Source organism: Macaca nemestrina, chromosome 5, assembly GCF_043159975.1.
Source record: "Macaca nemestrina isolate mMacNem1 chromosome 5, mMacNem.hap1, whole genome shotgun sequence".
Classification (NCBI taxonomy): domain Eukaryota; kingdom Metazoa; phylum Chordata; class Mammalia; order Primates; family Cercopithecidae; genus Macaca; species Macaca nemestrina.
In genome coordinates, this window is record NC_092129.1 from 48,708,811 (window position 1) to 48,723,718 (window position 14,908).

Here is a 14,908-nt window from a genome sequence, read left to right on the forward strand (position 1 = left end):
TCCAACTCAGTCTTTTTTTCCTTAGGTTAATTAAGATTCTCCTCCTGCACGAGGAGAAAGAATTTGGTCTGGGCTCTATTTAAAGTCCATGCCATGTGTAACCCAAGTGCCACTGGCTAAAAGCCTCTCTCTCTGCATTTCTCCTCTTTTTCAATCCTCAGGTGCTTTGGCAAGTAAAATACGCCGGAGGGATACTCTTGCTATCAAACTTGGCAACAGACCATCTAAGAAAGAATTAGAGGACAAAAACATCTTGCAGCGTACATCCGAAGAAGAGAGGCAGGAAATCCGACAACAAATTGGAACCAAGTTAGTCAGGTAATTGCTGACATTTTAGGGCAGTACTGACTAATTTGTGTTTTTCTCCTTCCCAAAGCTTCCTACCTAACTGGGGTCATTGTGAATTCCTTATGTCCAGATACATCTGGCCTATTGGGTCTTTTAAAGTTGGTCTTGCATGATGAACCACTCGAGGAACTTATCCTTTGGCCCAGCTAGCCAGTGGCTTTCAGGTCACCAAAGCCTATTCCAGGGGTCAACAAACTTTTTTTTAAAGACCAATTGGCAAACATTTCAGGCTTTGCTGGCCAGACAGTCTCTGTTGCAGCTACTCAACTGCACTGCTGTAGCATAAAAGCAGACATAAATAATAGATAAACAAATGAGTGTGGCCATGTTCCAATAAAACTTTATTTATTCATAAAGCTGGATTTGGCCTGCAGATCACAGTTTGCTCAACGATCCTGGCCTAATTTATGCACTCACTAGCATTCCTGGGAATGCCATGAGGTTCTGCCTTGTGGGCTGTGAGACTATAGAAATATTAGTTCCCTTCAGTGGTCTGGCTTCATCCAAGTCAGGTAGCCATAACCCTCATATCTAAACATCCCCCTTCCGACTTCAAGTAAATGGGTCATCTGACATCTCTTCCTGCTTCCAACCATTGTATAGGATTTTTGTTTTTGCCACTGATGACTTTACAAGTCCCTTTAACTGGCATTTTTAATAGAAGTGAGCATTCATTCATGCCAAAGGTCTTATTTTTGATGATCAGTTTAAGCATATGTGAGAATTAGTTGTTCTGCTGACTTATCTTACTCTGCATACCCAACAGGGTGCATAACTGGGAGAAAGGAACTGTCTAGAATCCCAGAGCAGGATTTGGAGGTAGGGGGAAAATTGCTGTCCTTGCTTGGAAGTGGTATAACTGGAGGCAGGATTGACATGGAGGCTGCTGACCATTTCTCCAGAGGAAGAGTAACCCCTAAGGCACCTCCTTACGGCTGAGTTGTGCAGAAAGGTGTCAGAGGCAGCAGCTGTGGCATCTATCTGAAGGAAAAGCACAGCCTACCAGGGAACCTCGGGAGAGGCTTAGAGGGTCTCTCTGTTCCGTAAGCCCTCTTGCAACTCTGGAAGCAATTTGGGAATGTTTACCAGTGGTCTCTCTCACTGTCATCTTAATTCAGCCCTAACCTGTGACCATTTCTGGCTTCGGGAAAGAGCCAGTAGAAGCAAGAGGGACCAAAGTGATTAATGGTATCAAGCTGGAAAAACCTACAAGTCTAATCTTGCCATCTTACCAAGGAAAAACAAGGGGCCTCTCTGAGGCCCAGAGAGATTAAGGAAATTTCTCAAGGACATGCAGTTACTGAGTAGCAGAAACGGAATCAGAGTTTCGCTCCTGGGCTCTCTGCCCAATTTCTTTTGTACACTGTCTCCTGTTTTGTACTTTCTACTCTATGTAAGAGAGTATATGCTTCTAGGTTTTCTGATTGTTTTATTACTCTTGTTTATGTTTTGCCATGAAGAAGAATGTAAATCATTGAATAATATTTGCATAAAATAGTAATAGTATTATCATAGTAAGGAGTAAAAAAGTGTGAAGTATCATATACCCACCTCGATAAATGTCAAAGTAACCGTAAAGAAAATTTTGTAAGTTTTTGTTAAAAATCCTAAACAAATGAGGAGTTGTAATCCCAGCACTTTGGGAGGCCAAGGCAGGCGGATCACTTGAAGTCAGGAGTTCGAGACCAGCCTGGCCAACATGGTGAAATACCATCTCTACTAAAAATACAAATATTAGCCGGCTGTGATGACGGGCACCTGTAATCCCAGCTACTCAGGAGGCTGAGGCAGGAATTTGGAGGCGGAGGCTGCAGTGAGCCGAGATCGTACCACTGCACTCCAGCCTGGGCAACAAAGTGAGACTCCATCTCAAAAAACAACTAAAAAATAAATTTTAAAAAATATACTAAATATCTTACTCTAGGGAGAAACCCTAAAGTCATTTTCTTTAAAAATAGAAGCAAAGAAAAATGCCTTAACCTTACTGTGCTAAAAGTCTGGTCACAATTATTTGTGGTGAAGAAAAGGTATAAATTATAGGAAAGATAGACTGTTGTTATACATGGTTATATACCTAGAAAACTCTAAAAACTGACCCCAAATTGCTATATATAATAATTTCAGCAGGTTTGCTTGATGTAAGATTAACCTAAAAAATCAACGTTATATTTATATAACATTGATACATAGAAGAAATCTCCCACAATGAAAAGGGAGATTGCAGTCACAGCAATAGCAACGACCACATTTTAAACACTTAACTCTTCACTTCACTCCAGGCCAAAGAAATCCATTTCCAGAAAATCATAGTGGAAGGAATGAAGGAATATATAACTAAATGGAAAGAGAGTAAACATTTTTATCAATGAAGAAAAATCAACAGACAGGTTAATCAAATGGGTAGCATGAAGTTTGAAGGACAATGGGTGTACTTTATAGAATCAAAGCATAATGGATTCATTCCATAAAATGAAACCTAATAGAAATAAATGTCACCTTTTTCAGTGTGGGCCAAAGAAAAACCATCTGCCAAGATAGGATGGGAGGTCTGTGGCCACAGATTGAAAAGATGTTTGGGGCTGTGATAAATGTAATGAAAATCATCATGAACACAACCATTGTGAGAGGTGGCTATTCAACATCCAAGTATGGGCTTATCCAGAACTGGCAGAAATACAGTCATAGGACAAGGCAGGAAAGAGCTCCTGCTTGGCCCCCATCTGTAAAACAGAGCTAACTAACCCAAGAGCTTGGGAGGATTAAAGGAGATGATACACTAATGGTTCTTTAGTATCTGGGTCATAGCAAGCCCTCAGAAAAATTAAATTTCTTATTATTCATTTAAATTATTATACATCAGTTAAACTAGTAAAGCACATTTAAAAATTAAACCCAATGTTGGCAAATTTGTGAGCAAGTAGGACACATATACATTGCCCTTTTTCAGTATTTCTGAAGAACAGTTTAACAATATGATAAGAGAATTGTGAGGCGGTCTGTTTCTTTGCATGGTAATTCCATTTGGTAACTATATAAAAAGTAAATAATCCAAAGGGGGAAAATGCTATATCTTACAAAGATGTTTATTACAAAGATATTTATAGTAATGATAAATTAAAACAAACCAGTGTTCAAAAACAAGGGACCAATGAAGAACACTGTGAGAAGCTGACACTGTGGAATCCCATAAAGTACCAGTTTTCTAAAGACTTCATCAAGGATGCCCTGGAAATGATACATAGGCATCTACTGGAAGAACCAGGGAAGTGTAGGTGTGTGTCTGGGCTGGGATGGGAGCATGGATGTGTGTCTGGGCTGGGATGAGAGTGTAGGTGTGTGTTTGGGCTGGGATGGGAGTATAGGTGTGTGTTTGGGCTGGGATGGGAGGAGGCTTCTCCATCCCAGATCTAACCATCCAACTAAGACAGCTTCTGTCTCTCTTACAGATTAGGATTCCACTGCAACCCCCGAAAAGTTCGAAAGCCTTGATAAATACATAGACTATATCTGTCAAAAATGTCAATGGTCTGGGTGCGGTTGTTTCATGCCTCTAATTCCAGCACTTTGGGAGGCTGAGATGTGGATTGCGTGAGCCCGGAAGTTTGACACCAGCCTGGGCAACATGGCGACACCCCATCTCTACCAAAAAAAGAAAAAATTAGTGGAGCTTGGTGGCATGCGCCTGTAGTCCCAGCTACTTGTGAGGCTGAGGTGGGAGGATCGCTTGAGTCCAGGAGGTAGAGGTTGCAGTGAGCTGAGATCATGCCACAGCACTCCAGCCTGGGCAACAAAGCCAGACCCTGTCTCACCAAAAAAAAAAAAAAAAAAAAAAAAAAAATTAATAGAGCAAAGTTTTCACTGTTATTAAAATGTAAATTTTACAGAATTATTTTTGTACAAACACAGCACATTTAAGCACTGTCATTGAAAGATGAAAGATAGTTCACCCACAGTTCTAGCCACAGAGAACTCCATGTCTAATGAGAGACAGAATTATATGTTGCACGATGGGGTCATGTGAAAAGCACAAACATCTAAGTCAAAGGATTTGAGTATGAATCCTGGCGCTAGCATTTACTAGTGTTTTACCTTAGGCAGGTTAGTTAATCTCTCATTTCCTCATCTGTAAAACTGAAACTGGGTGCTACCTTGCTGAACTGCTTTGAGGATTCCAGATCATATAAGCTAAGCACCTAGCACAGTACCTGGATTTTTAAAAGTATGACTAAGTGATAGCTGTAATTATTATTTTTATAACTGCCTGTGTGATAAGTGCTTTAATAGATGTATAGTCTGTGTATAAATTGCTGTAAATGAGCAAAGAACCAGGAGCCTTTAATTCTCACTTTCAGAAGAGGCCAAATACATATCTTCAAGATATTATTTTAATCATCTATAAGATTTCAGTAGATGGAAAAGGAGAGAAAGATATTCAGATGGAGGAGACACCATAGATAAAAGAAATGTGGCTTATTGTGGGCGTAATATAGAGTACAGTATATTCATAATAGAGATATGTAGCACAGGATACATGGGGACATGGATGGCAGAAAACCTGGCTGGCATAGAGATAGATGTTCAACAAGTTCTTTTGTCTGCTCAATTAAGTTAGTTTCAAGGTAGCTCTGATGAAGATCATAGTTTAGCATATTCATGAGATATTTAAAGTATTAATTTCAGTTCTTCTTACCATTTTTGTCATAACCATAAACATTTAGAATTAGTAGTACTATCCTTATATTAAGATTACCCAGCCAGGCACAGCATCCTATTTTAGACCCTAATGAGCTATATATTAATTAAGCTATAAGCTAAGCTGTAACAGAGACCAAAAACTATAGTGGTCCAAACCAGGTATGTGTATTTCTTTTTCACATGACCGTCTCCAGGTAGGTGGGCCATCCAGCATGGTTGGGAACTCGGCTCCTTGAAGTCAGCCTAGCTCCTACGTTCATTCTGTCTTGCTGCTCTCCCATCCCCTGGATGGTCTCATCTGCATGATCAAAGCTGGCTCACATCATCAGGCTGAAGTTCTAGCCTGTGGAAAAAGGAAAGAGAAAGAAGGGAACATGCACCCAGGCATTTTAAGGATGAGAAGGGGAAGTCACAAACATCATTCTGCTCACATCCCATTGCAGAAACTCAGTCACAGCACGATACCTGGCTTCTAGGGAGGCAGAAGTCTGTAGTCAGGTACCTATCTAACATCCAGACCAATCTGTTGCTAAAAGGAAGGGAGACTGTGTAATGGGGGTCGGTGAGTAGCCTCAGCCATGATCTGTAGTCTCCAAACTAATGGGAAAGAGACTTTTATTTTGCAGCTTTAAAAATGGATTTTTATTTCTCAAAACATGAAAAATAGAGCTTTGTTGTTTTATTTCTAGTTTCCTACAGGGTACCTCATTTTTAACCTGTAATATATCCTTTTTGTCATCATAGGAGGCTGAGCCAGAGGCCCACAACTGAAGAATTAGAGCAAAGAAACATCCTAAAACGTGAGTATTCTATACTATAGAATGATTCCTTGTGTAATCATTAACAAGCTGCCTCTACAGATGATCCATTTATCAGTAAGAAACCATCATATATTCGTTTACTCAAGATGGATTGAAATAGTCCATTTATGTCACATTTATATGTAATTGTTTATATATTTTTTTAATTTCTTGAATTTCATATTTTATTTTATGGCTTTGAGCCTTACATCCCCCCACCAGACCAGAGTCATAGTCATGACAATTGTGTTTAAGAAAGATGAAATATATTCCATGTATTCCTTCACCCAAATATTAAATAGAAAAAGAATGCTCTGGTCTTCTTGCAAATAAATGTCAAAGAAAAGGCCAAAGGAATCCACAAAGAAACAAATCAAACATTCCTATATTAATATTCTTAATGATAGTTTGTTGCTAGTTTAACAAATGACTCAATTCAAAATAAAATTTTCAATCCATTGCATTTTCCTATGTTGTGAAAACTCGGCTTCCTTCTTGAGTTGTTTATAATTTCTCAGCACTAAAACGTTCTCCATTCATTTTCCTACTTTATTTTCCCATTCTGTTTTCCCCTCTGTTCTCTTTGACCTTAGTTTTTACTCGTCCCTGCAGTAGTATTTATTGGAGTTGGTATGTTAAAACTATAAAACTAATAGAAATACAGTTTGTCATGCTATCATGTGTCAATGTGGTCAGGCATTGCAGTGAGTTAAGAAACAGATATTTTTAAATTGAGCCTAGCTGTAGTTTTATATATTGTTAACTTGGTTTCAAAAGGTCTTTTTATTGTGTGAAATATCAAAGAAGAGGGATGGGTAAAACTCTGAATAGTGCTACAATGGTAGTGACCCATGGTGTGGGGGAAATCTTTGTCAGCCAGGCTTTTCGAGTTATCTTGGCCTGCTAGAAGACCCCTCCTCTCCAATCCAAGATACTTTCTTTCCTTTAGGGAAGAAAGATTTTAGTAGCATATTGTATTACAGTTGTTAGTACAAAATCAATTCAACAATGAATATGAACTACCATTCAGTGAGAGCAACTACCATCCACCCAGTCTATGGGATCACTTTCTTTGGAATGCTTTTTTCTGGCTTTTTTGGAACATAACTAGAATACAGCCCCAGGAAGGACTTAAGTGGCTACTAATGTATAGAAGAGCCAGTTTGGAGCAGGAAAAATTTGTGACTAGAAAAGTAGGAAAATTTTGTGTTTTTGCTTTGCTGAGGAAGAGTAGAAGCAGCATCTAATTTTGACAACAAAACAAACCAAAAAGGTTCATTGCTTTCCATGATAGGTTCCTGGGAAATACTTGTTGAATTTTTAAGCATGCTCAAATGCAGACCCTAACCTCCTAAAAAAACACAAAGATTATGTCTTACTGGATGCCTGCTCTAATACCTAGAAGAAGAAAGGAAGGGCACATTTTGGGTAATTCTTTCTTGATCCTGTGAGATAAATAGTGCCAAACCACACTAGAGTTTGGTTGTCTGAGGAACTGTTTCATAGATCTAGAAACTTACCGTGCATTGATCTTAAGGGCTGCATTGGCCTTTATATCCTGTTTTCTAGAGGTTTGGGAAAGAGTGAGACACTTCAGATTCGACTCCAGCCCTTTTTTTCCTTCCTTCTAAGTTCACCTAAGCATGTTTATTTCTGGAAACAGAGGCATATTTCCAGCCTGGAGAGGCTGATAACTGGCTTATGATCTCCTGACCCAGTATTATATAGCCAAGGGAGGCGGAAGAAAACTGGGAGAGGTCATCTTTCCCTGAGCAGTCACAGGAAACTGAATGGCCTAACTTAGAAACACTCTACTCAGCCCGTTTGCTTCTTGGTTCTTCCACATTGATTGCTCTTGTTTGATGTTTGTATGTTTCATCTCAGCATTTGTTCAAGAACAGTGGAAAAGTGTGTGATACGGTGTGGTTTTTAAGGACAGTTACTTTAACTAGGTCATCTTTTTTTTTTTTTTCCCAAGACTGAGCCTCGCTCTGTTGCCCAGGCTGGAGTGCAGTGGCACGATCCCGGCTCACTGCAACCTCCGCCTCTCGGGTTCAAGTGATTTTCCTGCCTCAGCCTCCTGAGTAGCTGGGACTACAGGTGTGTATCACCACACCTGACTAATTTTTGTATTTTTAGTAGAGACAAGGTTTTGCTATGTTGGCCAGGCTGGTCTCAAATTCCTGACCTCGCGATTCACCTACCTCGGCCTCCCAAAGTGCTGGGATTATGGTTGTGAGCCACTGTGCCCGGCCCTAACTAGGTCATCTTTTCTTGACGAACTAGAAAACTAACTTACAGAATTAAACGTTCAACAACTTTTAGAGTCCATCACTAGTTTAATGAACATGAGTCCAGATGCCGATAAATGCCATTAGTTTTCATTGGTGACCACAGGACAAATTATATTTCTTAGTGTCATGCACCATACTAGTCCTTACTTGATGTCTTTCCTAATTATTTTGGTGATACTAGAGCTTGTTAAAAAAAGACATATTACATATATGTATTTATATTATATTATATTACATTTAGTTATGCATTTTAGAACCAGTTCCTAAAAACTGATAAAATAGAAAGCAAGTTTTGGTACTTAAAAGGTCAACTTTTGCTAATTAAGAAAGGTGATGTATTTAGCTGAGAATGTAATTCTAGCTATGTCTTATATAGAGAAAAATGAATTAAGCCATTGAGTTCTGCATATATTTTTCCCCAACATTTTATTATGAAAATTTTTAAACATGAAGAAAAGTTGAAGGAATTTTACAGTAAATCCACATATATCTGCCATCTATAGTCTATCATTAACATCTTGCTTTATGACATATCTATGCATCTGTTGATCCAGCTTTTTTTAATGCACTTACCAAAACAGCATGGTACTGGTACCAAAACAGAGATATAGACCAATGGAACAGAACAGAGTCCTCAGAAATAATACCACACATCTACAGCCATCTGATCTTTGACAAACCTGAGAGAAACAAGAAATGGGGAAAGGATTCCCTATTTAATAAATGGTGCTGGGAAAATTGGCTAGCCATAAGTAGAAAGCTGAAACTGGATCCTTTCCTTACTCCTTATACGAAAATTAATTCAAGATGGATTAGAGACTTAAATGTTAGACCTAATACCATAAAAATCCTAGAGGAAAACCTAGGTAGTACCATTCAGGACATAGGCATGGGCAAAGACTTCATGTCTAAAACACCAAAAGCAACAGCAGCAAAAGCCAAAATTGACAAATGGGATCTCATTAAACTAAAGAGCTTCTGCACAGCAAAAGAAACTACCATCAGAGTGAACAGGCAACCTACAGAATGGGAGAAAATTTTTGCAATCTACTCATCTGACAAAGGGCTAATATCCAGAACCTACCAAGAACTCAAACAAATTTACAAGAAAAAAACAAACAACCCCATCAAAAAGTGGGCAAAGGATATGAACAGACATTTCTCAAAAGAAGACATTCATACAGCCAACAGACACATGAAAAAATGCTCATCATCACTGGCCATCAGAGAAATGCAAATCAAAACCACAATGAGATACCATCTCACACCAGTTAGAATGGCGATCATTAAAAAGTCAGGAAACAACAGGTGCTGGAGAGGATGTGGAGAAATAGGAACACTTTTACACTGTTGGTGGGATTGTAAACTAGTTCAACCATTATGGAAAACAGTATGGTGATTCCTCAAGGATCTAGAACTAGATGTACCATATGACCCAGCCATCCCATTACTGGGTATATACCCAAAGGATTATAAATTATGCTGCTATAAAGACACATGCACACGTATGTTTATTGCAGCACTATTCACAATAGCAAAGACTTGGAATCAACCCAAATGTCCATCAGTGACAGATTGGATTAAGAAAATGTGGCACATATACACCATGGAATACTATGCAGCCATCAAAAAGGATGAGTTTGTGTCCTTTGTAGGGACATGGATGCAGCTGGAAACCATCATTCTTAGCAAACTATCACAAGAACAGAAAACCAAACACCGCATGTTCTCACTCATAGGTGGGAACTGAACAATGAGATCACTTGGACTCGGGAAGGGGAACATCACACACAGGGGCCTATCATGGGGAGGGGGGAGGGGGGAGGGATTGCATTGGGAGTTATACCTGATGTAAATGACGAGTTGATGGGTGCAGCACACCAACATGGCACAAGTATACATATGTAACAAACCTGCACGTTATGCACATGTACCCTACAACTTAAAGTATAATAATAATAAATAAATTTAAAAAAAACAACAAAACAAAACACCCACATGAGGCCAGGTCAGGTGGCTTATGCCTGTAATCCCAAAGCCTTGTAAGGCCAAGGCAGGAGAATTGCTTGAGGCCAGGAGTTTGAGACCAGCCTAGTCAATATAGTGAGATCTCATCTCCACCAAAAATTGAAAAAACAAAATATCGACATGGAAACATGTAAAAAACAAAAAGAGAAATGAATCCACAAAAAATTTGGCTTTTTGAACCCATTTTACCTGAACTAACAACTCAAGAAGATAATATTCCAGTTGTTGATATTTTTGTACTTTTCTTTCTTCTCCTTTTAGCTCATCCACAAAATTCTCTGGGTAATATTGCTCGCCAGGCACGTTTCCTGTGGTGCTTGCTGCTGTTTAACCACATGTATTATTTGTTTATTTATCGGAAATGCTTCCTGCAGCTTGTCCAAAATGTTCACCCCTCTCTATTCTGATGAGAGTTACTGAGAGCAAGATTTGTCAATGAACCATGTCACTTCCTTCATGAGTATCCCTCCAGCCTGTTTAAATTAACCGGAAAGATTTACATCCTACTTTATAATTAGTCCTCTAGTGAATCAAAAAATGAAGGAAGCATGCAAAAAACTTGGTGAATTTTCAAATACTGAGTTTAAGGTTTAACCTTGACTGTATGAGAGATTTTACAATGACTGTTTAATAAGATTCAGAGAAACTGTCATGGTAGCTCATGCTGGTAATCCCAGCTACTTGGGAGGCTGAGGCGGGAGGATCACTTGAGTCCTGGAGATCAAGACAAGCTTGGGCAACACAGGGAGAGCCCATCTCTGCAAAATAAAAGGAAAGGTTCAGAGGAACAGTCATGTTGGCTTCCTTCTACCTCTCACCCTCGTCCTCTAACTTCACTAAAAGTACAATTTTGAACATGGAAAACGTAAAGAAGTCAGTTTCTGATGTCAAAAATGAATTCAATTCCCTAACTGGTAGCACTAGTTGAACAATATGCTTAATAAGACAAAACTATCAAATATTCCCTTCAAGGAGATGTCATTTTTGCATATTTAATGAAGACTGGAGCATTCATTAGCTTTGGGATGTATTATATCCAATTTTTTAATCTTTGAAAAATACCTTAAAAATATAGCATAAACACCATACAGGAAGAGTTGACAAAAATGTTTTAAGAATTATATTTTTGTTTTTATTAACAATGTCATCAATATCACTAACAATATCATCAATTTTTATCAACAATATCAACAATTTTATTTTCACTATCACGTCGCCTTGTAAAGCTCTGGTTTAAATCACAGGAACCACAGTGTGGCTTTTGTTTATTATGTATTTTGACAATCCACAAGCTTTATCCAACTCATATGAGGTAATTCTTTGAACCTAAGTATGCATTTTTAAGGATATGAAAGGATATATATTTTGTGAAGCAATTAAAAACCTACAGTACTTTCGTAGGAAGAAATTTAAATTATAACCAAATTTGTTTGGCACAAAATGAAAGGATATTAACTCATTGTTTCTTATCTTGTGGGTGATTACAGTTTATGTTCACTCGTTGTCTAATCACCTTCTTTCTTTCTTATGCATTAAAGTTATTATTTCAGAAGAACATAGAAACTTTTCCCTGTTCAGAGAAGGAAAACTGATGAAGAATTTAGCCTGTTCAACTAACAAATACAGATGTTGCAAATATTGAATACTGATATTTTATTCACAATAAAAATAGTCTAATAGTCTTAGTTGTAAGAAGTCTATTTGAATTTTAAAATAAATATATTTCATACCTATCATGGATTAAAAATTTTGTTTTCATTGAACCCAGGAGGCAGAGGTTGCAGTGAGCCAAGATCGCACCACTGCACTCTAGCCTGGGTGACAGAGCAAGACTCTGTCTCAAAAAATAAAATAAAATAAAAACAAAAATAAATAAATAAACACATAGAAGAAGCTTTCCTTTTTCAACCTTTTAGTCAAGCCTTTATACAGCATTATTTTCCTTCAAAAGAGTTCATAATAGCACTTTCTAAAACACAATCTTTCATAAGCATCGGTATCCAAGAAGCAAAATGTATGCTCATTGATCGAACAGATGATGAGCTAAAGGAAGCAACAGAGAGAAGTTCCTCAAGTAAGCAACAACCAGCAAAACCTGAAGGGGTGTTTATTTCTTTAAAAATTTTGGACATTTTTCTTTAAATCCCATCTGTTGGGCAGCATAAAATTGTACTACTTGGTGAATCACTAGAGAAAGAGAAGACTTTGGAAAGGCAAAGTCACAAGAAAATAAATAATTTCCACCCACAGTACATCATAACCTCATTTAGAACATTCTGGTTTGAAAGCAAAGTCCAAGGAAATGCTTACATTCTGCTTCTATGGAAACCAAGGAAGACAAATCAAATATTTTGGTTGGATTTGAGTGGAAATCAGCAGCTCAGACATGCATCGGATGGTTCTAATTTGCTCTTTTAATATGTCTCAGATTTTCACATGAAGGGCAGATCCAGAAGTAAATTTTCATCTGAATTCTGGTAAATTGTACTTATAAGCCCATGAGATGATCAACAATAGAGGGCTTTCATTAGAATATGGGCATTCCTGTGGTTTTTTTAAGAATACAACAAGACATCAGGAAGCAAAAACATTTAAAATTAGTAAAGCAAACCAGTCCTACAAAAAAAGCATGTGTGTGTGTGTGTGTGTGTGTGTGTGTGTGTATGTGTGTGTGTGTATGTGTGTGTGTGTATAAGATGATCAACCTTTCTACAAAATCTTTCGATAACTTTTTAACAATGTTGGTGAAGTGTTTGATCATTATTTGTTAGAATCACATGATTGTGGCCTGATATACTTTTCTGATTATAAAATCATCTATAGTAACTGTCATCATGACTTTCCTCCTTTAATAAACAGAAAAGAATGAAGAAGAGGAACAAGAAGCAAAAATGGAACTTAAACGCAGACTCAGCAGAAAGGTAATGAAGTTGTGACTATTAATGAGCATACGTGTTTTGAGATATATTTTGTTTAAAAAAAAAAAATACTAATCCTCTCTCTGTATGTAAATCGGATGTTTAGAAATAATTATTCCTATTAGTCTATAAGCATAGACAACAAAATCACCAGCCTGGGCAACATGGTGAAACCCTATCTCTACAAAAAATACAAAAATTAGCTGGCATGGTGGCACATGCCTGTAGTTCCAGCTACTCAGGAGGCTGAGGTGGGGAGATTGCTTCAGCCTGGGAGGTGGAGGTTGCTATGACCTGATATCGTGCCATTGCACTCCAGGCTGGGAGACAGAATGAGACTCTGTCTCAAAAAAAGTAACTAAATAAAATAAATAAATATAATGCACATGCTATAAATGATGTTTATAATTGCATGTTGTGTTAATTTTGAAAAATTAACAAGGGTTTTAAATTGCATTTACTCTATGAAAATATGTACTCTGTGTGAAAATTTTAAAGATACAAAAAAAAGAAAAAAAGAAAATCATATGTCTTTCATTCAGAGATAGCCATTATTAATATTTCAATGCATATATTTCTATTTTTAAAAATTGTTTTGAGTCAGGTGCAGTGTCTTGCACCCATAGTCCCAGCTACTTAGAAGCTGAGTCAGGATGATTGCTTGAGCCCAGGAGGTCAAGACCAGCCTGGAGTGAGGTCTTGTTTCAAAAAAAAAAAAGAATTAATTAAAAATTAATCTCGATCTCGCTTGATTAGAGCAATGATAAAAGAAAAAGAAAAAAGAAGTGGAAAAATTTTTAATTATAATAAAAATTATTTCTTAAAATGCTCACACTTTCCATTTAGTGTTGGAAATATTAAACAAATAAATATTTCGTTACTCCTGAACATTTCCCACTATTCCACATCACAGCTGGGTAAGTAATTTATTAAGTGAACTTGATATCCAGCCTGCCTGCTACAGTGCTACCCAGATTGACAAATGTCTTACCTGCCAAACTCAGACAATTGTTGCCACTTATTTATGAATGTATAAATCTGATGTTAGAGCCATCACTTTTTTCTGTGTTAAAAAAATAATAGCCTTTGAAAAAATCAAGCACCATCAGAGTTTATATTTCATTATAAATCCTTCTAATAATTCTTCAGGCATACCCTATGCACCTAAAAATGGATAAAGTGACTAAAATGTGACATCTCCATGAAGTGTGACCTGACCCACATTTTTGTAGGCTGGAATCGGGGAGTCTTCAACAAAAGCATTCCAAGGCAGATGGAGGTGGCAATGCTTCATTCCCACAGGAAAGCTATGGGACTATGTCGAAAGTGGTTCTGTTTTTCAAGGAAAAAGATCCTTTATTTATCCATTGTATTAGTCCATTTTCACACTGCTGATAAAGACATACCTGAGACTGGGAAGAAAAAGAGATTTAATTGGACTTATAGTTCCACATGACTGGTGAGGCCTCAGAATCATGGCAGGAGGCGAAAGGCACTTCTAACGTGGCAGCGGCAAGAGAAAATGAGGAGGAAGCAAAACGGGAAACTCCTGATAAACATATCAGGTCTTGTGAGACATTTTGACTATCACAAGAATAGAATGGGAAAGACCAAGCCCCATGATCCAATTACCTTCTCCTGGGTCCCTCCCACAACACGGGAGAATTCTGGGAGATACAATTCAAGTTCAGATTTGGGTGGGGACACAGCCAAACCATATCATTCTGCCCTTGGCCCCTCCAAATCTCACGTCCTCACATTTCGAAACCAATCATGCCCTCCCAACAGTCCACCAAAGTCTTAACTCATTTCAGCGTTAACCCAA

At 37.9% G+C, this 14,908-nt stretch overlaps 1 protein-coding gene across 7 annotated transcripts in view; it reads left to right on the top strand.

Moving 5' to 3' along the window:
* The window catches only part of LOC105465759 (phosphatase and actin regulator 2), a 300,918-nt gene that overhangs the window by 236,568 nt on the left and 49,442 nt on the right, over positions 1-14,908 (top strand). For all 7 annotated transcript variants that reach the window (XM_071096527.1, XM_071096528.1, XM_024787892.2 and 4 more), the window contains 3 exons: positions 162-318; positions 5,788-5,843; positions 13,025-13,086. In XM_071096527.1, the coding sequence (XP_070952628.1) occupies positions 162-318; positions 5,788-5,843; positions 13,025-13,086 (275 nt within the window). The remainder of the gene's footprint in view (positions 1-161; positions 319-5,787; positions 5,844-13,024; positions 13,087-14,908) is intronic.